Source organism: Rousettus aegyptiacus, unplaced genomic scaffold (assembly GCF_014176215.1).
Source record: "Rousettus aegyptiacus isolate mRouAeg1 unplaced genomic scaffold, mRouAeg1.p scaffold_m13_p_4, whole genome shotgun sequence".
NCBI lineage: Eukaryota > Metazoa > Chordata > Mammalia > Chiroptera > Pteropodidae > Rousettus > Rousettus aegyptiacus.
Genome location: NW_023416307.1, coordinates 147790088 through 147816735, shown reverse-complemented (window position 1 = coordinate 147816735; position 26648 = coordinate 147790088). Strand labels below are relative to the sequence as shown.

Sequence of the window (26648 nt, the reverse complement as noted above, 5' to 3'; positions counted from 1 at the left end):
ATGTATATATTACTTCTTGTTTGTACATTTATTTGTTAATGGACACTTGGTTGTATTTCATTTCGCTCTCCAAGCATCTAGTAGAACCAAAATTGTGGTTTTTGATTATGGATTAGCAGGATACAAAAGGAAGAATTATACTTATGCTTAGTTTAAAAGAAACTGTCCAGAAAATAAATAAATAAAAGATACTGTCCAGTGTTATTGTTTTATACAATATGGAATGATCACTATAATTGCTCAATAGAGCTAGTGATCTCATAGTTATTTTGCATTTTATTTAATTCACTTTTAGGCCATGGCAAATTAAGGCTAAAAAACTTTTGGCATGGATAGCAGCTTTTAAAAATGCAAAGAATTACCGTAATCAGCGATAATTATGAACATTAATTCCATATTTCATTTAAGAATAGTTTTTTTTAAAAAAAAAACAATTGAATGTTATTCAGTAAATGTTCATTGAGCATCTGCTCTTGTCAGTGTGTATTAGGTATGGAGGACATGGAATGGATACACTGACATGGTCATTTCCCTTGTGGAGCCTAGATTCTGGAGAAGAAAAGAGATGCCAAATAATTTACATGATGGACTACCTCAATTTTCAGCTCCTTTTTTTCCTTCGAATTTAATGTCTACATTTAGTATGGCGATTTTTTCCCCTGAAATCGAAAACTGTGATTGTCAGGGTATGTCATAATCATTGGCTTTCTTAGAATTGAGGAAATATGGTAATATACTTATTTACAACTGTATTAAATGCTTCGAGTGAATAGTAAATGGTTATATTACAGAATGCGTGAAAGGGGTACTTGACAGGCTTTGGGAAGGCTTCTCCAAGAAAGTATCCTTTCAACTCAGTTTCGAAGAACGAGTGGAATTATTTAGGGGAAAGGAGTTGTCAGATTTTGGGAAGAGCTTTTCAGTCAGAGTAAAGAATGTGTGATAAGCTTTTGAAGCTGAAAGAGTATTGAGAATTCAAGGATTAAGAACAACAGCTAACATTACTGAGCTTTTTTATATACCAGCACTGTACTAAGTACTTTTAATGAATTAATCCTCATGAAACTCTGTGAGGTGGTCTTCTATTTTCATTTTATCGATGATGAATCAACGGAATGGAGAATTGAGATAACTTGCCCAACAGTGACTACAAGGGTAGAGGTGAAATTTGCTTTTAGACTTCTACACTCTTAACCATTGTGCCTCCTCCCGTAAGAACACTGTTAATAGTAACCTGGACAGCAGAGAGGAGAGTAGCCAGAGAGTTAGGCAGGCGCCAGATAATGTAGGCAAGTCAATGCTTCTCAACCCAGGGGGATGACATTTAGCAGCGTGCAGAGATATTTTTGCCTGTTACAATTGGGAGAGGAGTGTGCTAACTGGCGTTTTTGAGTAGAGGCCAGGGATACTGCTAAAACATCCTACAGTGCATAGGACAGCCCCCATAACAAATACTTATCTGTAGAATGTATTTAGAATTTTGATTTGCATCATAGAGGAGCAATGGAAAATTGAGGAGTTTTGGGTAGGGGTATGCTATGATCTGATTTGTGCCTTAAAAGGATGACTTTACTGCAGGTTGGATAGAATATAAGAAAGAGGCATCAGTGGATGCAGGGAGACGAGTCATAAGACTTGCAGAGGCAGTGGTAGCCTGGCCTGCAGTGATGACATTGGGGATGGTGAGAGGTGGTTGGAATGGAGAGGTAAGTAGTAGATGCTCAGTGCATGGCTATGGTTGGGTAGCAGGGAGGGGAAGTTTTGGCTTGTGCATTTGGGTGAATAGTAAGGAACATTAGAATGGGGAGGAGGTTTGGGGAAGGAAGACCATGGATTCGTGTTGGCATTTGCTGAGTTAAAATGCCTGTGAGGCATCTTAAGTGGAGATTTTGAAGAGGCAGTTTTGGGAATATAGATCAAGAGCTCAAAGGAGTGGTCTGGACTATAGATAACCATTTGAGACTTGTGAGCACATAGAACGTATAGAAGGTAATTAAAATTACGAGTGTGGGTGAGATTGTCTAGGGAGAAAGTATAGAGTTGAAGATAACCAATCCTCAGGCAAGGAGCCTAAAGGGCTTCAAAATTTCACAATCAAGTCTTGAGTCTTTCTTAATTCAGTACCTTTAAGTGTTCTCAGTGGTGGTACATAAAAATTTATAAAAGATTATAGAATATGAGTTATTTTTTCAGTTATAAAAAATGAATGTTTTTCTTTTCTAGTTAAATCAAAACCCTCTCCCTTTGTACTTACTGGTTTTATTAGACAAATCCTTTGAAAGAGTGAATCTATTGTTTTGAGTCATTTAGAGGATCTTTTCTATTGGCATTAGTGCACAAATTAAGCCAGTTCTGTCCAGTGCGGAACTTTCTTCATTTTTTCCCCATTTACTCACTGGAACTAAAGCAAAGGCGAGTGGGAGATGTGGTTGGGGCATCAGTCTCCTGGTGCTGTGTGCTGCCCCAACCCCCGCCCTTGCCCTGGCTCTGTGATGGCCAGTGTTACTCTTGGTATCACCTTGTTCCTTGATTTGCCCCTCTAACCAGAATTAATGGAGGATTATTGAACCCTAAGACTTAGTTTGGTGTCAGTGTAACTGAAAAATATTTGGAATAACATTCATAATCTTCACTATTTCTGTCACAGGAAAATGGAGGAAAAAAACATCCAAATAGACAGCATCATTAACCTAAATGTGAAGATGATGCTGGCGATACCTCCCCCCAATCCCCCCTGGGTATTTCTACTAGAACTGTGATTCACATTTTCTCTTTTGGTGAGATATATCATTGCACATCTAAAGTTTCTAGTTCTGCTGTGCTGTTATAAAGTCTATAATCTTAAATTTCCTCTCTCATACCAAAAGAATATTTTGCTATTAAAAGATCTCTGAATAAAAGGAAGATATTGTTGTCTGACATCAGAAGAAAATGGTTTAAAATTCCTAGATTCTGTCTAATATACATTGACGTTTATGCCCAGAAAAATTTAAATATTTGATCTTCAACTACCAAAAACTTTTAAAAAGGTGTTTAAACATAATTACACTGTAAGATCGAAGAAAAAGGGTACCTAAAATTTTTCTACTAAAGGGAAGTGGCTAGGAAATCAAGTAATAATTTTTATTTGTTAATTTGGAAACCATAGCAACACAATAAATATTATGTCTCTTAATTTGTTTTTCAGGGTTCTTTTAGCATGAGTGTCATGGAAGAATAAACAAAATTAAACACAGTAAACTCTGAGTCTTAGCTGCGTGATTTAGTCATTTTCCTTGAATGTTTCACTTTCTAGAATTAGTATCTGAAATTTATTGAAATTAAAGAATAGTCTGTAAAGTCCAGGTTATACTTTATCTCTCTTAACTCATGCTAGTCGCATAGATTTTATATTATGGATATACATGCAAGCTGCAATTCTAGTCTTGGCTCAGTTCAGTGCATTTCTGTCAAATTATGAAAATTTAATATAAGTATCCATGAGTCCACCACCCAACATTAACTGACATCAACGTTTCGTGACAATTGTTTCAGATATTTTATTTTAAAAGATAGGAGGGAGAAAGAAGACATTATAAACCAAGCTTAAGGCTCTAAACTTTCCTCTGCTAACAGAGAATTACTGTAATAAAATAATAAGATAGGCTTCCTGTCCATGTTCTAAAAGTTCTAATACATATCTCCATTCTTTTATGAGTTTTTGTGTATTGCTTCTTAAGCATTCTACAGGCACAGGGGTGTGAAACAACTGGAACTGTGTGGGAACTGCCAGAATAAAAGCTCATTATGAGTGGAGAGAGGTTGGGAAAAGGGAGATGATGCTGGAGAAAAGTACAGGGCGTTCATGAAGGGATTTGTGTGCCGAGCAGTTCAGATTTGATTTCGAAAGCTGTGGTGAGCTATTGAAAGGGAAAACTTGTTCAGATTTGAGGTACAGTATAATTGCTTTAGCTACTGTGTAACTGGTAGGAGGCAAAAAACTAGTTAAGAAGCTGATAGTCATCTTTGTGCAAGATGATGAGAGCATGAATTAAGGCAGTAAAGTGGGAATAGAGAGAAAAGTTTGGGTAGAATAATAAAGTTAATCTTGGTGGGAGCTAAGTAGTTGAGATTTAGTGACTGAATGTGGAAGGAGGGTAAAAATAAGGAAGGAGCCTTATGATTCTTCATTTCAGTTTTTGAGTGATAAGACAGCAAATGGGAAATACAAAGAGAAAGGAAGTTTAAGGGAAAGATTATAAAGTCAATTTGTGAGATATTGAACCAGAGGTTCCAGTGGGATGGTCCCAGTGTTTAATAGCTAATTGGATTAGTACTGTGGGAGAAAAGTCTGAGTTGGACACAAAATTTGTGGACCACCAGTATCACCCAGGAAGGGAACATAGAATGAAAAGAGTGAGATTGAGCCTGGAAGCTTTGATTATTTTAAAATGTAAGGAGCTAGCAGAGAAAATGAGCCCATGAATGATTCTAAGAGAGGTCGGAGAGTCAAGAGGAAACCTGGGAAGGAATTGAGTGGTCAATGATGTTGGAAGCCCAGAAAGGACAAGTGAAATAAGAACAGAAAAATTTTATTGGGTTTGGTAGTGAGAGGTCACTAGTGACTTTCATATGAGCAGTTTCAATCACGTGATTCGGGCAGAAGCTGGAATGTAGTCATTTGAAGAGAGAACCGAGGAGGGATGTGCGAGAAAAGAAGATAAGGCCAAATTGAACCAGGAAGGATTTTTGCCTGTTTGCTTTTTAGAGATGAGAGAGACTTTGGACCTACTTGCAATAAGAAGAACAAATCAATGGAAGGACAGAGTGAAGGCAGAGTCCATGGGGAGGGTGGAATTTACAGCATAGCATGGCAGATGTGTGCATGTGTCAGGAGGGGGTGTATATATATATATTTAATATTTATATTGTTACAGAGTATAATTCTCTTGCCTTTGAATTAGGAGGATGGATTCAAACTTAAACATAATCTTTTTCTTTTTCAGCTAAGTCCCAAATGAAATTTGACTCGCGGATTATATTCCAAGGAAACAGCACTGCCCAGTGCATTGGATAGATCCCGCCTTACTTGTAGACCCACTGGGCATATGGAAGGTTAATAATAAGATTGGCCTCAGTTGAGTTTCTGACCACTGGGAGCTGTAGCAAGTCTATTTTGGCCTGTTCTCCTGTGTTCATTTAACTAAAGCAGTAACAGAATCCAAATTAAAAATTCAGAAGGTATACTTTCGTGTATTGAGCATTGTAAAATACATCATGGTCAGTCATATTTTACTTTAGGGTGTTTTGTCTCTCTTGTTCCTTGTTGTTTCAGGCAGATTAATATCAACAGTATGGAATAGAAAGGATGGGAGAGAAGTTGAAATGGAGAAAGTGGAGTTAGAATTAGATAACGAAGTATTCTAGGTGAAAGTGCTAAGAGCCTGCTTGAAAGAGGGGGAGTCTTTAGAAATGGAAATTATAGATTGGATTCAGGGGATAGGGTAAAGGAAGATATAGTAGGAAGTAGGAGGCCCTGAGACCTTAGGTTTTGAACAAGTGTTACAGGGGTTTCATTTCTGGAAATTGGAAAATAGGGAAGCAAAGCTGTTTTCACTGAGAGAAGGTGAGGTCGCTTTTATTCACTCTTAAATTTATAAGAAGAGATCCACTAGACAGAAATGTAGGCTTTGATTTTGGTCAAAGCTTGAGATGCTAGATTTGAGTCATTTTCATTGTCTGGTAGTTAAAAAATGTGGAGTAAAAAGATGGAAGGAAAGGGTGTGTACCGCAAGGGAGAAGATTATCTACGTGGTAAAGTCATGGTCAAAGAAATAAGAACCGGAATGGTACCATTTCACAGAAAAGAGGGAATCTGTGCTAAGTTGAAAATCCTAGAATAATTCATCCAAAGTAAACTTTTATTATTTGTCTAAGGATCTGCTCTTATATGTGGGGGTGGGGGCACTTTAAAGATACAGGTTGTGGCAACATAGTTAAGAGTATTAAATACAGTCATTCTTAGGGTGTGGATCTCAGCTGCCACACTTGTCGGCCAGGGGATATTGGGAAACTTACTGAACCTTTCTGTACCTCAAGGGGTTACTTTGTGGATTAGAGGAAAATAAGCATCTAGCTTTGCTAAGTAAATGCTCAAATGATGATAGTTACTGTGAGGTCTCGTCTTCCTATTATTTTGAAAGTTTGAGTTTTGATTGTGAAGAGATTATTCTGATAACAATTTAATTTTATAAATATTAAGATCAGAGGTAAGGTTCCCCTTGAACAAAATTAATGCAGTTTGAATTGGACCCTGATATACTGCTGTGAATTTAATTACTATTTCCCAAATGTGTACCTTGGAACATGACATGATCCTTGAAAAATTATATAGGGTTTATTTGGTAGTATGGGCAAGAAAGTCTGAGAAATATTTTTTTATCTTTTTCTTGGAGAATCATAATGTATATTATTAAAGACTCTGATTTTTAAAAAAAGTTTAACCTGGCATTTTCCAAACTTACTAGATCATAAGATTCCTTTTCTCTTCTTTTATATATTGAATTTTACATATTGGAATTTTACATATTTTACTGTTAGTTTATCTTAGGCATTATATTTTTTATGTTCCCAATACCTATTAAAAAATTTTTAAATTGAGATATAATTCACATGCCATAAAGTTTATTATTTTAAAGTATACAATTTTAGTGGTATTTAGTATTTTACAAGGATGTTTAACCAACACCACCTTCCTACTGCAGGACATTTTTTCAGCACAAAAAGAAACCTCATAACAATTAGCAGCCACTCTCCATCTCCCTCTTGCCCCAGCCTCTGGTTTTGCCTATTCTACACATTTCATATAAATGGAATTTTGCAATTTATGTCCTTTTGTGTCTGGCTTCTTTAATTTAGCATAATATTTTTAAGGTTTATCCATATGGTAGCCTATATTAGTATTTCTTTTATGACTGAATTAATATTCCATTGTATGGATAATAACACATTTTGCTTATCCATTCATCAGTTGATGAAAATTTTGGGTTGTTTTCCATTTCTTAGGCTATTATGAATAATGCTACCAAAGAACATTCATGTATAAGATTCTGTGTAGATATATCTTCTCATTTCTCTTAGGTACATATCTAGAGAGAGGTACATGCTAGGTATTGTGGTCTATGTTTAATGTTTTGAGGAACTGCTAAGCTGCTTTCAATAGTGGCAGCACCATTTTAAATTTCTATCAGCAGTGAATTTTTCTCTATCCTTGCCAACAGTAGTTATTTTTGGTTAAAAAAATTTCTTTTTATTATAGCCATCCTAATAGGCCTGAGTGTTATCTCAATTAGCTTTTTTTTTTTCTCTTAATGTGGTTTTTGATGTGTATTTTCCTGATGACTAATGATATTGAAGATCCTTTTATGTGCTAATTAGCTATTTATATATTTTCTTTACAGAAATGTCTATTTAAAATTCTCTGCTCATTTTAAAATGGAGTTATCATTTACTGCATCTCATCTGCTTTTTTCTAAAATACCAAAAGAGCATAAATACAAAATTCTGATGATGAAGGAAAAGTTCCTAACATTGTCATGCTAAATTATACTACATATTTAGTTTTAATCTTTTCCTAGAAGTTGTTTCTTACCGATCATTATATAATTCCTTATTATTTGTTTAGTGATAAAATGAACATTCTACAAATTTAGAAGATTTATGAGTTACCTTTGTTTCAGGGGTGATGAAAGCCCATGATTTTTGCTGTTATTTTTTTTTCAGTTTGCCTCAACTATTTAGTAAGAAATGGGTTTAATTCTATCCAAATATAGCTTTGCTTTTTATGAAATCATTTTCACTGCTCTAGGAAGAATAAAATTTTATACCTATCCAATTCGATTTTATTTTTTAATCTGCTTTAATGTGCTTAATATTTGAAAGTTCATCTGTCAGAATCACTTTTAGAAACCCCGTCTTATCAGCTTCTTGACTTCGCAGGTAACTTTTGAACCTGAATTTCCAGTTCCTGGACTCTCATGTTGACTTTAAGAGTTTGGGTCATATCGGCCCACAAATTCTACAAGTAATCAAATGATTTAGGCTCCTGAATACTTCTGATTTCATATCTAATACTAACTTTAAATTGACTTTTTAATCATCTTTACCATTTTACCATGTTTACCATTTACCATTTTAATCATCTTTAAGTACACAGTTCCGTGGCATTAAGTACATTCACACTGTTGCGCAAACACCACCATCATCTCCAGAACTTTTCTGTCATCCTGTGCTGAAACTCTATACCTGTTTAGCAATAGCTCTCCATTTCCTCTTTCCCCCAGCCCCTGGCAACCACTGTTCTACTTTCTATCCCTATGATATTCGACTATTCTTAGGTATTTTATATAAGCAGAGTAATAGAATATTTGTCCTTTTGTGGCTGGCTTATTTCACTTAACATAATGTCTTTTATGTTTTTACATGTTGTAGCATGTGTCAAATTCTCCCTTTTTTGTAAGGCTGAATAGTATTCCATAATATATGTATGTCGACTTAAAAAATGTCCACCTTTAGAGAATTTTTATAAGAGTTTATTTGATACAAAATTAATGACATGCTTCAGAGAATAAGTTTTGCAGTTTCTTTGTATGCATTCGAAATTAAGGAGGGAATGTAAAGAAGAGTACATGGAGGTGAGAAAAAGCAAGGCGGGCATTGGATTATCGAATAATTACCAAGCTTTTGTCCTCTCTTGTGGGTGGTCACATCCGTGAGGGTATTTCTTTAGGCATTTCAAAGACATGTTCACCTATATGCTTAAAAACCTTTCACTAAAGAAGTTATATCCCTGGGCGTGACTACCCACCATGATGTGCCCAGTTAGGAATTTACGATTTATTTCACAGCACCCCTTTTTCGTCCACATATATAACACATTTTTTTTATCCATTCATCCACTGATGGACATTTAGGTTGTTTCCACCTTGCGACGGTTATGAGTAATGCTGTTCATGAACATTGGCACACACACATCTGTTGATTTCTGCTTTCAGTTCTTTCGTGTATGTATCCAGAAGTAGAATTATTGAATCAAATGGTAATTCTGTGTTTAATTTTTTAACTAACTGTGTTTTGAACTTAGTTAAATCTTCGTGGTCCTTTATTGTTAGGCCCCATTTGTTGTATATATCTGTGAGGTGGGTGTTGAATCCATAGCAGCTCTTTTATGCAGTTTTATTCTGTAGGGAAAATGCTAGCATTACTGCCTAAAAGTGTGCTTGCTTCGTGTAGCTGTAATTTGTTTAAAAATATGTCGGTGTAAGTATAGAGCACATGTTTTGCCTACTAGATTGGAATCCCATTTGTTCCTTGCTACTTCTTCTATCACTATTGCCTCAGGCATCTGGTAGCAATGTATCCAAAGAACCAGATAAAGCAGTTTTAAATTCTGTTTATCTCTTTTGAGCTTGTTTATTGGCCTTCAGGACCATCTCCAAGTGAAGTAGCATCTGAGTTTGGGTAAAGTTGGCTAAGTAACAAAGGAAAGGGTGTTTTTGTGGCTCTGAAGTCCATGTTCTTTCTGTTACACAGCAGTCAGATTCCCTTCCCTTTTGTTGTGAAAGAAATTTTATCTATAATTCAGGTTTAGTGAAGGAAGTCCCATTTTAGTATTGATTGTGCAGAATTGGCCACAGATATTAGAAGGATGAAATTGGCATTTTTTAAAATACTGTATATTTTATTATTTATAAATTGTGTCATACCTTTTGTATCAGTAAAATTTATAATAATCTTCATGTAATTTTTTTAAAAATATTTTTTATTTTTCAATTACAGTTGACATACAATCAATATATTAGTTTCAGATGTTGAACTTGGCATTCTTGATAAATTTCTAAGGAAGGCTACAAGTACAAAGTTAATAGACATGGGAATGAAAATGTCTACACATTGCTTTGGCTTTCTTAAAATAAAAGAGGTTTCAAAATTTTTCCCAGAAAAATAATATGTTGTAATTTAAAAGTGTACTTGCTGTCTACCAAAGCATAACTTAGCCTTGTAGTTTTTTTTTCTGTAAAATACAAACCCTGGTAAGAAAGTAGTTCCTAGTAAGAAAGTGAATAAAGAAGGTAGAGCACAGGTTTTTTTGTTTTGTTTGTTTGTTTTAAGAAGATGGGGTATAGGTTTTTTAAAGGTAGAGGCCAATGCAAAATTCAAGTGAGAAGACAAATTGCTGTGGTCATGTCAGTGTTTAGAGCTTGATGTTGATAGATTGCAATTACTTTGCTGGGTTTTTGATACTAAAAGGCCAGGCTAGTTAAGCAGACTGGGAAATTGCCAAAATTGGGCTAGTTGAATAAGTGTTAACCATTAAACTGTCTCCTCTTCTTAGAAGCCCGCTCTGTCTTTGGCAAGCAAAATCAATTCCTCCCTCCTGCATGGTTGCTTCCTTGTAACCATTGTGTTTCTGTCTCCCTCAGGTAGATGGTGAACTTTTTAGGGCAGAGATGTCGTATCTTGTTCTGTATTTTCAGCATCTAGCATAATTGCTTATACACAGTAGACTATTTTAAACATTGGCCAAGTCACTTCTTAGTATGAGAAGAAGCAACTACTGCAGTTATCAAAAGGGGAGATTGAAATCAGGGTTAGGATGTGGCCAAGAACAGAGGAAACCACTATCAGATCGAAACCAGAGAAAAGATTTTTGCTTCATGTGGTATATCAAGCTATTTCCTTGTCTCATTTTCTTGGTACTTTGGCCCATGGCCTGAAATTCTTTTGTTTATTTAGTAGACATTGAGGCATGAAAGTTGTGGGGTGACAGAAGCATGTAATTTTAATGCAACTTAATTCAATGATAGTAGAGGCATCTGCATAGAGCATTACTCTGTGAAAGAGGGAATGAGGGAAATCTTCATAGAAGGTCACGTTTAAGTTGAGTAGGAGAGAAGTGAGAGTACCTCCTGCCAAGCAAACAGTCTGCAAGAGTGGCTTAATAGACGACAGTAGAGCCCAGGAAGGGTGGCAGATGGGAGCAGCTGGTACATGTGGGCAAACTACTGGAAGCTTAGGCGGAGATCTGACTGGGAGGAACCTTGTTTCTGTTTTCGCTTCTCTTCTCTATTCTTTTTGTGCTAGTCCATGGAATTTTTGCTTTAACCATAAGTAATGGGGAGCCAATGGAGAATTTTATAGAGCAGAATGACGTTATCAGAAACATGTTTTGAAAGGCAGATTGGCAGTCTTGTAACCATGTAGAAGATGAATTATAGGGCAGATTCTGGAAGCAGGTAGACGGATTCGGAGACAATTGCAGTGTTCAAACAAGAGAGGATGAATTCTTATTGTGTCCAGATTAGGCAAATTCATAGAGACAGAAGTAGATTGGTGGTAGCCAGGAGCTGAAAGGAGTGACTGCTAACGGGTGTGGGGTTTCTTTTTGAGGTGATGTAAATATCTGGAATTACATAGTCGTGATAGTTGTGTAATCTTGGGAATATACTAAAAACTCACTGAATTGTCTATTTTTAAGTGGTGAATTATATCTCAATTTAAAGAGAGAGAGAGGGAGGAAGAGCTCTTGAAACACGGAGAAACAATTAAAATAAAAGGCCAAAGTGAGTTGGAGAAAACTCAGTGGTAGAGAATTGACAGTACTTGGAGACCGAATATTGGCACTGTCCAAAATGAAATAGAGGTTGGTTCTGAAGTTTCTAATTTCCATGATTGAATTGATAGGGAAAGAAATTCTGGAAAAAGCAAGTTTGAATTGTGTGAAATGTTTTGAATGTGTGATCAAGGCAAGCAGTTAAAGGTAAAGGCCCAGATTTCAGGAGACTCTAGGACTAGAGAAAGAAATGAGGGTGTCGTTGACTGAAGAAGCCAGTCAAACTGCTGATAGATTAATATCTTGTGGCCAGTGGAAGGCAATGTCTCATTTGCCCCTTATCCTCAAAGCTGGTGTAGAGGTCGTGGTGTTGGTTATTTTTAAATAAAGCGAAATCTTTATGTTACTTTTCAGGCAGAAGCAAGGCTGGCAGCAAAACGGGCTGCGCGGGCAGAAGCAAGAGATATACGCATGAGAGAACTGGAACGACAGCAAAAAGAGGTAATTTGGGGGAATAACCCGAATGTCATGCTGGTGTCAAAAAAAATCAGTGCTTAGCTAGTCTACTTCTGAAGTAAAACTGATGCCCTAAGCTAAAGTAGGCTTGGAGGTGACAGTTATTTATCATAGACCTGAAGGTCCTAGAATTTCCATTAATTGTATTACTATATCTACATAGTAAAACACTGTGAAGTCATTCAACCTCACAGTTTTTAAGCGTATTTAATAATGGAAGAAAATAGTCATGTAAGAAAATAGAAAAGACTGGTAGGGTTCTAATTTTTGATACAAAACCTGTATTTGCCCATATATAGGGTCAAATACTACTACAAAGAAGTGGTTACTATCAATACTTTGGTTTGTCTATAGCGGGATCATGATTGATTTTTATTTTCTTATGCTTTTCAGTATTTTATAAATTTCAGTATGTTTTTATCATAAAGGAGAGCAAAAACAAAAAAAATTTATTTAGGCATGTAGAAATTAGGCTGCTTGAAAATGAAACAACTCTTTTTTTTTTTTTTTTAAACCCTTCTGACATTGACCTGGCTCTGAAAATTCCCATAAATACTATTTCTGATGCTGTATTATTAGTACAAAGGGGGAAAAAACCAGAATAGTATTAAATACTTTATTTCGATGTTGGTGGTAGATCTTCTGCTAATAAATTAAAAATGTATTTAGATTCCATATTGTCACAGCTCAAAACCAAAACAGTTGATAGATATGATGCTAATATTTTTTAAACTCATAGGAAGATTCAAATATTGAATGCAGTTCTTGGCTTGAAATGAAAATGTTGTAATGCATTATCTTTTATACTCCTAAAATTTTAGTAAATTGTAAGGAGATAATTAATAAAAATCAGTTCTATTTATGGTTCCCTAAACTATAGAGACCCATATATCTCTTATTGAACATATTTTGCTCACTAATTTTCTGTATTTTGAATGTGTAAGTTACTTTGAGTTAATCATTTTCTTCAGGGCAAGTACATATGATTAACCTATGGCTTTTCAGAGAATGTGATATTTTAGAAACTGTTCAGCTTATGAAACCTTTGCATTTGTAGCACTCTCATCATTCCTTTGATCGGAAATGGGGACAGATTCAGAAGTGGCTGGTAGGCCAGGATTGCCTGTCCTGCATGTTGTGATTAGTTGCTGAAATAATGCAATCTTGAAGTAAAACATTGACTAATAGTTTGCAAAGTAGGAGTGCTTGGCATGTTTGAACCTAAAGGTCAGAGAGTGTCTCTTCTGTCTGTAGTGGACTAAATGTGTACTTGGAGTCTAACCATTCCGTTGTAGTCTTCAGCCCACACTCATTTCAGAATGCTCCTGACCAAGAAAGATTGAGTCGAGGAAGGTGTTTTCTTTCTAAGGGTTTGTCCTTCTCTCCTTTACCTTAGTCTCTCCCGCATTCTCCTCTTCCCCTTTCCCTCCCTCACTCCTTCCCTCTTTCCTTTTTCTCTCCTCATTTCTCTTTTGCTCACGCTCTCTCTCTCTTTTTTTTTTTTTTTACAAATTAAGTCAGCAGGGTCTTAGATGACCCAAGTTGTTTTTTCATCTCCTCTGAAAATTACTCTTATTTTTTTTACTTCTCTCAGTTCCCTTTCAAGTCTTCTACCATCGCTCCCAGATTTGTTAGCTACAAGAGCAGACTGCAGTAGAATATCAATGTGAATCATTCCTAAATTTGAACTTTTTCAACTTAGGTTCCCCAACTGTCTCTTACTGCAGGGGTTCTTAACTTGATATGTGAATAGTCTTGGGGGATGGAGCATGAAGCCTTAAAAGCTCCCACAAAGTTTTGTATATATGTGTATTTTATGTGAAATGCCCACAGGTATTTTTATTATCAGATACTCAAAGGAGTCTGTGATCTCTAAAGGGTTAAGAACCACTGTCTAACTGCTGCTAAACAAGCAACTTTTATAAGCAAATCCCTTCTATAGCAGTATTTTAAGGTATACCGGAATTACAATATTTACGACTGTATTAACTTACAAATTTTAAATTTGTCATTTTAATATTTATCATTGTAATATTTTAGAAGAGAAGGGGAAAGATATGTTTGGTTCCTTAAAATTGAGAAACTCCATATGGATGTGGAATAGAACCTGTCCTTTCTTATTACTAAAGCTAATTAGTTTTACTTAAAGTGTCTTTCTGCATACAACTGGATTAACATTATTAATAATATAGTAAGAATGTTTTGGGCAGTGCCCTCGGTGGTCCCCTGGATCTGTCTCCTGCTTCAACAGTGTTTGGACAGAACAGAACCAGGGACGCCCCTTCTTCCAGCCTCCGACCACCCTCCAACCTCTTTTCCAGTCGCAAACTTCAGAACCTTCTCAGCCATCCCTGGCCTCTGAGACCAGCCAGCACTGTGTTTTGAGCTTAATTCCTTATTGCCCAACAACCATGAGCTCTCAGATCCTTCAGAATTATTCCACCGAAGTGGAGGCCGCTGTCAACTGCCTGGTCAACCTGCATCTGCGGGCCTCCTACACCTGCCTCTCTCTGGCTTCTATTTCAACCGCGACCATGTGGCTCTGGAGGGCGTGGGCTACTTCTCCCATGAGTTGGCCAAGGAGAAACACAAGGGTGCCCAGAGTCTCTTGACGATGCAAAACCAGCGTGGCGGCTGTGCCTCCTTTCCAGGACCTGCAGAAACCTCAAGATGAGTGGGGTAAAACTCAAGATACAGTGGAAGCCACCATGGTCATGGAGAAGAACCTGAACCAGGCCCTCTTCGATCTGCATGCCCTGGGTTCTGCCTGCGTAGACCCCCATCTCTGTGACTTCCTGAAGAGCCACTTCCTAGATGAAGAAGTGAAAATCATCAAGAAGCTGGGTGACCACCTGACTAACGTTTGCAGGCTGGCTGGCCCCCAGGCTCGGCTGGGCGAGTATCTCTTTGAAAGGCTCACCCTCAAGTATGACTAAGAGCCTTTGGAGCCCAGAGGCTTTTGAAGGGCCCCTCTGCATCCCCCTGGTGTTGGCCTTGTGCCTGAGCCTCTCCCTGCAACCAATAGGCAGCCTTCTCAGCATCTTGGAGCTCTCTCCCATGCCTTGGACCAAATTAAAACAATAAACCTTTTTACAGCAATTAAAAAAAAAAAAAACACTTGTGTGTGAATAAAAGAAATCACTTTTGCTTGTAAATTTTCCATAGAAATATTAAATTTCTTTTAATTATGTATCATAGTTTTAAAATTAAATTCCCTAAGATTTTAATATCTTAAGACAGACCAAAACATTAAATAAGAAGAAAAGCCTATATTAAAATATAATATTTGATTCCTATGTTCAAAGGCCATGAAGATAAACATACTTTTATTTCTGACATGTGTGCAGGTCAGGCAGTGAGTCTGCTAGATTTTTATGGGCAAAGGGGAGCAATTTGGAGTAGAGGCTTAAAATGCAGATGGTGACTAACCCAAGTCTCGACTAATGGCTAGGACTTGGACATGCAGAGAAGGAAGGGTTTAGTTTCAGGTGGGAATAATGATCATTTATAACCCCTTGACACTCACTTTTTACTTCTTTCAAACTGATTATTTCATCTCACTTTGATCTTATTCTTGTGGCTGCTTTCTATGAGCCTGTAGTAGAAGTTGGCATGTGATAGTCACAATATAAAATATAAATTACTAATAAATCTATAATAAAATAAATAATGCATATACAAACAATAGTGTTTGGCAGAACCAGAATTTGAAGGTGTGAGAGAATACCACATCCGCTAATGGATTGGAAGGCAAAAGGACCAGTAAGAAAAGGGCCTAAGTCTTTCTGGGCCTTCAAATAAACAGTCTAGCTGGTGATTCTGTTTTTAAACTGGATATCTTAATCTGTAGCTGTTGGTGACCTGAAAGAGTACGTGCAGTTTTTGAAGTTTCCTAGTTTGAATCTGGGGGAATGGTTCCAGCTTTGACTTAAATATTCTTTGCTGACAGAAAAGATGACCAGATTTATTCATAGGACTGTGGGTTTTTGAAAAATAAAATCACTTTTTTCTCATTTCAAGTGAACTTTTGAAAACAGTAGCTTTCATTTCCATTAATTTAACTGTATCAAACATAATTTTCCAAAAAGCCTTAACAAATATACATCTATCTTTAAAGGCATTGTTCTGCTTGTTCAGCCTTTGATCTTTTATACTAATATAAGGACTCCCAGGACAACAAATAGGTTATTTTTTCCTGACTGTGGAAGAGGGATGCTCTGCCTTGTGATTGGCACCTAAAAACACAGTTTGTTGCATTTTTTCCTATGTGCTCCTGGTGTTATTAATTTAAGGAAAGCCAGTTGGCAATTTAAATACTATTCTAGTAATACTTGAGAAATGAAGCTCTTTATTCTTCTACATAAAGAGAAATCTCTGTGTAAAAACCAGAATACCTTGCCATTTTCTTTATGTTCTTTCAATGTAATCAGTGTAGATTTAACTGCTATAGGAGGGAATCTTTATGGTTCAGTCGACTAGTGAGTCAAAAGATATGAATGCTGGTCCCAGCTTTATGACTTTGTAGATTCTTAATCTTTTTGTGCTGCAGTTTCTTTTACTGTACAATGAAGGGATCACTAGAGGATATCTGAGGACCCTTCTAGCTCTAAAAATAATTCTATGGTTGGTGCTAGGGTTTTTTCTTTTATACAAGGTTTCCTTCTATTTCCTTCATATGTACCACTATGCAAAAGTATTCAAGGTAGGGGGAGTAATTAAAAACTACCTACATGCCTGCCTTTTTATACAAGTGGTGGTGCTGTGTGTCAGACTTTTAGTTAATACATGTGTTTTGAGTCTTTTTGGTATAATAAGAATTTGCTTTGAGCTTGCCTTGCTGTTTGTACCATAGCCCGCTAACCATATGTGGGTAATTAGATTTACAATGAAATTGATTAAAATTAAAAATTTAGTTCCTCAGTTGTACTTCTAGCATTTCAAGTGCTCAATAGCCACATGTGGTTAATGGCTACGCTCTTAGACAGTACAAACATGGAACATTTCCATTGTTACAGAAAATTCTGTTGGACAGTGCTGGTTTAAGGTATAGATTATGACTGTGAAATAAATTGTATCCTCTCATTTCAAATTAACTGATCTGTATGGGGTTTACATTCTATTCAGTAGTCCTCTGAGATCTTTTTAGCCCTATTTTTTCAAATGGGGCTTAAAAGAGCTGTTTAAACATAGAGATCTATTAACACTTAAGGTATTTTATTTATAATTTTTACAATAGGCATAATTAAAAATAAATATGAATTAGTCTTTGCTGCATCTATAATGGGATGTGGTTTTTAGAGGTAGGTTTTTAAAAAGTGCCTTTGTGTGGTAGATAGAGTGAAAAGAAAGGACAGAATAAAAGGAAGATTTAACATTAAATCATGTATATCACTCCAATACGCCAAATAATACTGGGAGGGAGCATGTAGAATTAACCTGCCTTTGTAGCACAAGACTCTTTAATCAAGCTTACTAGCCTAGAAGTGGTTACCCCTTAATGACCTGTACCTATCCTTCTGGGCTAATGCATACGTTTCCAGAACTTTTGTGGTATCACCTGATAGTCAAAGGAAAGAAATTTGCTTGGCTTCTTGCATATTACATGTGTCTATTATATAACAAAAATGTAAATGAATTCTTAATGATCAGAACACTCTATTGGACATTGACTCATTGAATCATAGTAATACTTATAAGTAGACTTCTGAAGAGATTTGATCAAATGTATCAATGTACACAGCAGATACAAATGAATTTTTTGGAATTATCTTTAAAGATCATGACGAAATAAGACATTAAATGTGGTGTTTCAGTTGAATTACTATTTATGTATTTGCAATGAATCAACAGGTACAATCACATCTATTCTACCTGTGTAATGCTGATGCTATAGGGATTGATTCATCACTGTCATCAGTCATGACCCCAGTTGGACCAATTGTGTTAGAGTCTTAGTGCAATTTACTTTAACACTTTGGGCCTTGAATTCTAAAGAGCAGAAATTTCTTACTCTTTCAGTTGATTAGGTTCTAGGGACTAGGCGTTTGGTTTCACATAACCTGGGACTTAATGCTCCATTGTTAATAGATAAATGTGGAAAAATTTAGAATTACATTTCATTTGTCAACTTCTAGGTTGTAGTCACTTTTCTTTGCTCTCTTCATAAGGCGTAAGTTTTGAAATAACTTTACAAGCTCTAATCAGTTTCTTCTGATTTTTAGTAGTTTTTCATATTAACAGTATTCAGGGTCATTTAGTTGTTCTTTTCCAGTTAAAATGGTGAAAGAAGTTTTTTTCAGTGAGCAGAAAATTATAACTCAAATCTTTCTAAAGCTACAAACTGTCTCCTTAATATATCTCTAATAACATAAACATTTCTTCTTTCCTTGCCTAAACTTCACATTCACATTGAAAAATATGGATAAAACTCTACTTTGAATGCTGAACTCAATTTCTCTTTGTTAAGTATGCTTGCTTATTTTTATCTTGATATGTTGAACTCTCTTCGTCATGTGTAGATTACATTCTACAAGTGATCAGACATATGTACACTTGTTGAAATAAAAAAAAACATTACCAAGATTATTTCCACTTTCTTTCCAACTGAAGCATGTGGCTGCCCCAAACTTAGCTTTTGAAACTGAGCGGTCCACACCTGCTTGCTCTAAGGAAGGCACAGCTGTGCTCTTAACTAACTGACTGTGCTTGGCTCAGTTGTTCTGGTAGATAATCCTTTGTTCAGTGATTAACTCTCTGTGTGCTTTCTCCTTTCCCAGGAAGATTCAGAAAGGGCCAGGTATTCCCACCGGTCCAGTCATCATCGTCCTTATCCGGTTTGTAATATCTTGTAAATTTGCCTCTAGTACTTTTCCTCGTTAACTTAACATAGCCAGTCATTCATAAACTTTTGTTTTTATTTTTATCAGGGAGTTGAGGAGGCATTGTCCATTCGAAGTCTTGGCAGTCACAGGGTTGGTACTTTAAGTTGTTTACACCACAGTAGCAAAGCTACTACACCATTTCCTAAGCAATCTGAGAATGTTCATATATTCCTTTACCTTTTTTTAAAATAGAAAATATTGGCAAAGTCTTTCCATTGGAAAGTGATGCTTTCTCTCAAATTACTGCTATAAGTATATCAATTTTAAAATCATGAATATTTTCATCTATTATCATATGTACTCTTTTTCTATAAAATGACCTTTGATTTTAGAAAACAGTCACAAAATAATAAGATTTATTTTATAGAATAACATCTGCATGGGTCTAACTTTCAGATTTTTCCTATTTTCATGTTTTTAAAAATAACGATTAAGTGGGAAATTTTTTGAATGATTAATTAGAGTTTTATTGCATGGAAAATTGAGCTACTGATTTGAAAAATTGCCTTCTCATACTTATAGAAATTATCATTCTTCAACATTTTGATTAACATTTTGCAGCGTGCCTCAGGTTTTTAGCATACAATGTTGTAAATCAAGATAAATGAGAAGTCACTTATGGAAGGCTTGCATATTGTGCCAAGACACTGACCTCTCTCTTCTTAAAGAATTGTGCTTTCAACTTTAAAGCAATACTTTCAATTTTCACATTGATAATATTATATATATCCAGCTTTTTTCATCGGTTAAGTAATCTTTTATGTTAAGTTCTATATTTGTTAATTTTCCCCCAACTCTAGTTTTCTTCCCATCTTGTATAATGTATAAAAATATACTGTAATGAAAATAAATGTTCTGGTATGTTAGTTATTAATGTGTTTGTATTCTTAAATAGTTATTTACTCTGGTTATACTTCTTATTGGAAATAAATCTGAAAGTTCACTAATTACATTATTTAAAATAAATATAATTACTATCTTTCTAGAGTAAGTTAGTAAACTAGTGTTTGAATCATAAGTATTTTGGTTAATTACAAAAGTTTAGATTTGTAAGAATACTAAGAAGCCTTTGCAGAAATCTGATCGGCAGCTTCGGAATTTTCCTGGAGAAAAACTTCAGGACAATAAATTTGTCATGCTTCTCCCTAGATGTGTGTGTGTGTGTGTGTGTGTATACTTTTTTTTTCTTAAATGCTTTGAAAAGAATCATAAAGGGAATTAGTCAATAAAAGCTTAGAAGCTGAGTGTCTTAAGGGTTTGAAAATAATTCCCTCTCCACACCTTTTAAAAATGTATGGTTTTTTTTTTTTTTTTTTTTTTGCTTTCTATAATGTTCACAGTATGAAGTTTCACACAGTTATTATTAAGCTGGTTATTTGTAATTTGTATGTCGCTTCAGAGAAGCTTGGTTATTGTATATTAGTTTATAACCTAATGGTAAAACCGTGGAAGTTCAACCTAATTCAAGAGTCTTCAAAACAAATCTACAGACACACAAAAAAGAAATTCGTAAGCTAATTAGGAATTGTTACACATAGAATGATATAATTTTTGTAAAAAGAAAATCAACTCATAATATAGAATAATGAGTTGGTTTTCTTTTTATGGAAATTATATCATTAAATACATTTAAGATCTAACCAGAACTCTCACAGTATTTTATTTCATTATGGTAATTATCAAAATGTGTTGCTATGGGAAAAAAAGTAAAGCTCCCAATATTTAAAAAAATCAGTGTGAGAATTAAAGTATTAATAAAATTTTATACCCTAGAGGAGAGTCTAGTACTTTACTGTGTGTAGGTTTATATCCAGCACATTTTAAATATTTAGACTTTCCTGGAAATAACATTGTTTAAAAGAAATATAATCAAGATTAGTTCTTTTCTTTTAACTAGATAATATTGGGGGTTCTAAGTTTTCATCAGATTGTTTGCCTTTTAAAATTCCTTTACCATTTACATTAAGCTGAGTATGTAGACAACATTTGTTCTCTGTAAAAATAAATGTGGTGACCTAAAACACTGACCTAGATTTTATTGGGGTTTGCTGTATAATTTTCGGGTTTTGGTATTTCTCTGCCAGTTATCTTTTAAAGTATTATTTTTACTTATGAGCCATGTATTTAAAAGTCTACCACTTTGGGACCTTGTATTTGATGTATGAACATTAGAAGTACCTGGAAGTGAAGCAGATGTATTTATAGTTTATACTGCATTCTTAGGACTTTGATCTTTCCTTTTGTGCAGTTAACTTTCAGATACTACCTTCTTGAAAGGTGGCCTGCCAGAGCTGTTTGGGCTGGAAATGGTGTCAATGCTATAGACATTCTATATTAAAATTAAAAGAACAAAGATGGTTTAAAACTGTGAGCGATAAGTTTTGGGGAAGGAGGATTAACTCAAAACTCCGAGTTTAGAATTGAAACAATCTGTTGCTTTGAAAAAACAGTATGTCTTAAACCTCCCCCCACCTCCACACACATCTTACAAATACTTGGTCACTGCTTTATATACTGAAATACAAGAAAACTATAAGATAGCTATCTAAAATTAGAAAATGAGGCGCTCTCGAATCAGAACAATAGGGATACATTGCTATTTCTCACTGATGGAGATTTTTTGTTGTATATATTAGTTCCTGTTTGTATGTCAATGGCCTTTGTATAATTTTAATGAATTCAATTTTAATATGCTTCGAATTTATTTTTTGTCATTTACTGCTACACTGTTTAATTCTGTTGAAGAGCCCATCGAAGGATATAACTGGGACACATTGGAGCAGAGCCAGTACACTCAAAAGGAAAGACATCATGGTGTGTAGTCCTGAAAAATGTGCAGTGTTAGTGTTATGCATTCATTGCTGACTCTCAGAATTCTGGGGGCTTGTTACATTCTATTAGAAATTGATACATCCTGAACTTTATTTTTACAACTTGTTTGCTATACTTTTGATTTTATTTCCAAATGAAAACCTTCGGGCAAGTTTCTCTGAGAGTTAAAAATTTTTCATTTTGATAGATTATAATAGCAAATTTGGAAATGTTTTAGCTAGAGCCCTCATATTTTCAATTCTCCCTCCTTTGATGAATTATTTTGTTTTTAAACAACATAAGTACAGCTGTCACTTGGGGGGGGGTGTTAGTTCTTTTTGTTTACCCAGTGGTTCTCGTAACGATTGGGGTGTCCAAGTTATGGATTTTCCTACTAGGTAGATTCAGCAGTCTTTTAAAACCAGCTTAACTCTGTATTATATTTTGGAAAGGGAAAATAGACGTATGTTAGTTTCAGTTCAGTTTCTTAAGTCCTGTGCCTTTGTAAAATGCCCTTGGTGCTACAAAGAGGATGAAATGAAATAAGACATGACTATTCTTTTCAATGAACTTATCTGGTTCAGAGGATGGAGTAGTTTAATGCTAGAAGATTTGGTTTGAGTAATAACATGTTTTGGCTGTGGTGTTTTTTAAAATAAAAAAGATAATTTGTTAACTGATAAAAGAAGTAAATAAAATTTCTTCAGAGAAGGAACTTTATTTTCAGGGAAATGTCACTCCAGTGACATTTACCATTGCTCATCATTTACCAAGTGCATACCTTTAGGCACTTTAGAAAATTTTGTATAAACAAGATTTATCTTTTTACACACATAGTAACTTTTTTGCTTGCCTTTTCTGTTAATTTCAGGATAATATAAGAAAAGAATGCAAATGCAGATATTTTGCTCTAATATTTTTTGGATTTATTACAATATCACTTTCACTGAATTTATACCAGTGGTGTAATTGTAGTACTTAGCCTTATATTATTGAAATATATTTCTGGGGGTTTTTGCAGTATCTTTTATAAATGACCATCTCATTAGGCATGAAGGGAGGGCCTTTGTTCTGTTTGAACTTTTATTTTAATGTTTTATTAGAACTAGATTGTATAATTTGGTTTTGTAGTATATTTTAAGCTTTTTAAAATTATAGCCTCCACAATAAGAAATGCATTTTTTTACCGTGATCCAGTATACACCAGCAGATATGTGTCTTTGTTTCAATACATACAATATGAAGCAAAGTTTCATGAAATAATATTTACTCTTACTGTGTATGATATACTCTGATATTTTTCTTCTATTTAATTTTTTTTTAAAGAATTCTGTCAGAACGTAAACCGATTTCATGAATTACTCATGAGTTAACAACCTGCATTTAGTAAAACGTTACTCTAGATCAGGTTTTGATTAGGGTTTCCTAATATCCTAACTGGATATAAGAGTTGCAAAACTACCTGAGGAACTTATTCATTTTTATTATTTTTGTTTTTTTGTATACATTGCTTCTCCAGGTAAGATTGCTTAAAAAAATATAAGCTAGAATGCTTTAAAAACAATTAGGAAATCACCAATCTAATTCAGTTTTTGGGTTTGAAATGTGGTGGTCCATGTATTATCTTATTTTCTTAAAGACTCTACCTGAAATGTGGCTTTCTGGTTTTATCATAAATTTTATATGTTTTTCTTTGATTTATATTTAATGCCACACTTACATATACTGTGCATTCCACACTATGCTTGGAGCAACTTTCTGGTTTTGTTCAGCAATTTTAATAGGGACTGTTCTTGGGGAGGGCATTTTTTCAGGGGTGTGTCTAAAGCAGATGCAAGGAAATTCCTCCCATTTCGATGCTGTAGTTGTTTCTTGTAAGCTCGATTAGTTATGTGCTTTCGCCTCATTGCCTGTCTGTGCCTTGCTTTTACCTTGTTCAAATGATGGGAAATGATGATAACAGTCACAACACTAAAAAGTAAAACATCTTTTGACTTCAAAATGCTTATTTCCTTTATTTTGAGCCGTCTTTTAAGGTGTTTTTTGCTAGTGTACTGAGATTGAATCATCTTACCATTATCGATTACGAATTCTGTATTTGAAAGAGAATGTGTAGTTTTACATTAGAGTTTAGCAATAACTTATACTAGGAAAGAGTAGGGGGGAAGAATATTGTTTAATTGACTGTAATACCCTTTGTGTTTAATAGTTTTGGGCTTTTTAAGTAGTGCTGGATTTTTAATAACTTTGCAAATGTTACTTTTTTCCCTCTTTATATTTCTGATTTTGGAAATACAACCAACTTTCATCTTTTTCTGAAATCCAGTATGATCCTCTCAAGGATAGATCGTCGAGACTTTCATCATTAGTATGTAGTGCATGACTTTGTGTTAAATGTAGTTTTAGTTTATAAACACCTGATGATGCTAATCATAGAGTGTGACTAACTTTCACAGGTTTATCATGATGTTTGGGGAAAACATGACTAACAAAGCAAAAACTGTTGTTTTGCAGTTGTGGCATGATTAACATTTGAATACTTTCCTTTAGAATTTTAGGATCAGATAAAAATTATTTGCCTTCCTATTCAGGACTAGGATTGGTAGCAATATCATTTCTTAGAATGATGAACCACCCATCTGACACCTACTCGTCATCCCTGGAAGCCATGTTTCTAGCAGGGTTTTGGTACACACTGAACAATAGCAGCACAGGCCCAGTGTATTTCATGCTAGGTGTCACAAGCTACCAGGTGTGACTTTGCTAAACAGAAAACTTCCAGCAGTGACAGTTGACACCTGAAACATCAGTTATGTCCACTCGTTTTTGCTTGGTTTGATTTGTTTTTTATGGTATGTCATTTTAGCCAAGGAAGTTAAGCTATAGCATGTTTTAATATTATGTCAATAGATTGCCTGAGTTTCTAGGCTGTATAAACATCTCTGAAAATGCTCAGACAATGTACAAAAGGAAAGATATGGATAGCCCATGAAAGAAAAATGAGTCTGTAGTCATTGATCTGGGTTCCAGCTGCGCATATGTCGTAGACCGCCTAGAGCAGACCGTTCATGGGTAGGACGCTTCTAGCTGCACGTCCTTATTTCAGGCAAGCAGAGCCTACCTAGATTGGATTTCTTGTCTGCCAATTGGCCTGTTTAGTAGTAGTGCTGTTCTTTGTCCTGGCATACACACTTGGCTCTGTACTCCTAGAAGCAGTTATGTATCAAGACAGTGCTATCTTCAAAGGGCTCATGTGTAAGGTTGTTGTCTAATGATGCTGCTGCTGTGCGGGACGGCCATACCATCTTTGCTTTTTTCCTCCTGAGCAGCACATGCCATGAGAGTACTGTCTGCGCCAGTGCAATATCATGTTCTTTGTTATCCCAACCTTGTTTTTATTGATCCAAAGGATTGTTTTATGGCCTTTAGGTAGGGAAGACTATAGAAGAAGGTGGACTTCTTTGCCGCCACATACCTTTATAAAAAAGATCAACTCAAATGAGGTGTGAAGGTTTCCACAAATGTTCTGCCTGGCTGTGTCTTAATTGTTTTTTAGCTGGCTAGACACTGAGCTGGATGGCTCAGGGGTAGGTAAGAGGAAGTGCAGATGTGTAAAGAGGTGTTATATCTTAGCCAGTCAAGTACAGTGAATCATTTACTAACAGCTGGAAATTAAATTGCATGTAGACTACTCTGTAACTCATATGGACCTTTCTGTGTATAGTTTTGTTAAATTGGTTTTAAACCCTCACTATATAATTATTATTCTTCATATATTTAACTTCAAATATTTACTTCCAGAATCATTCTTATGGAATGAAGAAGAGATCTGGTTCTCATAAAGACCTGCTGGTTAGTTCTGTTGTGTCTCGTATCACACTATCTTGTGCTGCTGTAAAATTCACTGATCACTTTTAGAGAACTTAAGAATTATGACTGCTTTGCCATGCTCCTAAGGCATTATTGAAATTGAACATGATTTGCCAGAACCTTATTTAAAAATACTTTTTGTTTTCATTTATAAATTTTAATATTAAGTTAATATACACTAATCTTGAGGGCTAGAGGTTGGACAGTATCACAAGAAGTTCATTAACAATGTATATTCATATATGAACTGTCCTTTAGAATATACTTCAAGAATAGGTTAAGTGAGACATTCTTATCCTTTAGAAATTAAAATAGATTAAATTGTGGTATTATAGGCAGTATTAAACTCACAAATAGGTTTCATCCTAAAAGTTTGTTAGTAGGTCAGATTTTGAGAACTTGGAATAATTATCTGGTAGATACATTAAGGTATTCAGTGACAGCGTTCCCATGCTGTCTTGCAGAAGACTCTTTAACTTTTAATGTGATTAAACTGCAGCACTAATAGTGCTCTCTATTCGAGCTACCTTCCTAACAACATTTCTATGGGGAAAACAAATTTGCCCAGAATGCCCATTTGAGATGCTGGGGACACCTCTTCCCTGTTAGGCTGCCACCTTACTGGCAAAGGATGTACAGTTTCAAACTCCTTGCTAATTCAGGGTTCCTGCTGTAGGGCCACTGCTGAGGTGGAGAGAGGGTCAAGAGACTTTGGCTTGTAGAAAGGAGGTGAGAGGAGAGAATATAATGGAGAGGACTTTCATAAGAAGCCTTGGAGGGTCAAGTATTGGGGACTCTGGGGAGAGATGACTCATGGTGCCTCATGGAGGGTGTGGTGTATGAAGGAAGGCAGGGCCAGGAGAGGCAGGGGTTGGGTAGGAGTGAGGATGTCCCTGATGTGCAGTGTCAACAGTGCAGGAGGCTTTCAGTCAGGAATTGCCTGAATTTCGTTAACTTTGAGTTAAAAATGATAGCTGTAG

The 26648-nt window shown here is 35.4% G+C and overlaps 1 protein-coding gene across 26 annotated transcripts in view; it reads left to right on the top strand.

Moving 5' to 3' along the window:
• LRRFIP2 (LRR binding FLII interacting protein 2) overlaps window positions 1–26648 on the top strand; it is a 100229-nt gene that overhangs the window by 23722 nt on the left and 49859 nt on the right. For 10 of the 26 annotated variants that reach the window (XM_016123948.2, XM_016123945.2, XM_036219911.1 and 7 more), the window contains exons 3-9: window positions 12005–12091; window positions 13164–13214; window positions 18883–18939; window positions 19033–19077; window positions 21733–21801; window positions 24125–24166; window positions 25600–25650. In XM_016123948.2, coding sequence (XP_015979434.1) covers window positions 12005–12091; window positions 13164–13214; window positions 18883–18939; window positions 19033–19077; window positions 21733–21801; window positions 24125–24166; window positions 25600–25650 — 402 coding nt within the window. The remainder of the gene's footprint in view (window positions 1–12004; window positions 12092–13163; window positions 13215–18882; window positions 18940–19032; window positions 19078–21732; window positions 21802–24124; window positions 24167–25599; window positions 25651–26648) is intronic. The other 16 variants (XM_036219913.1, XM_036219917.1, XM_036219919.1 and 13 more) reach the window with 6 other exon arrangements.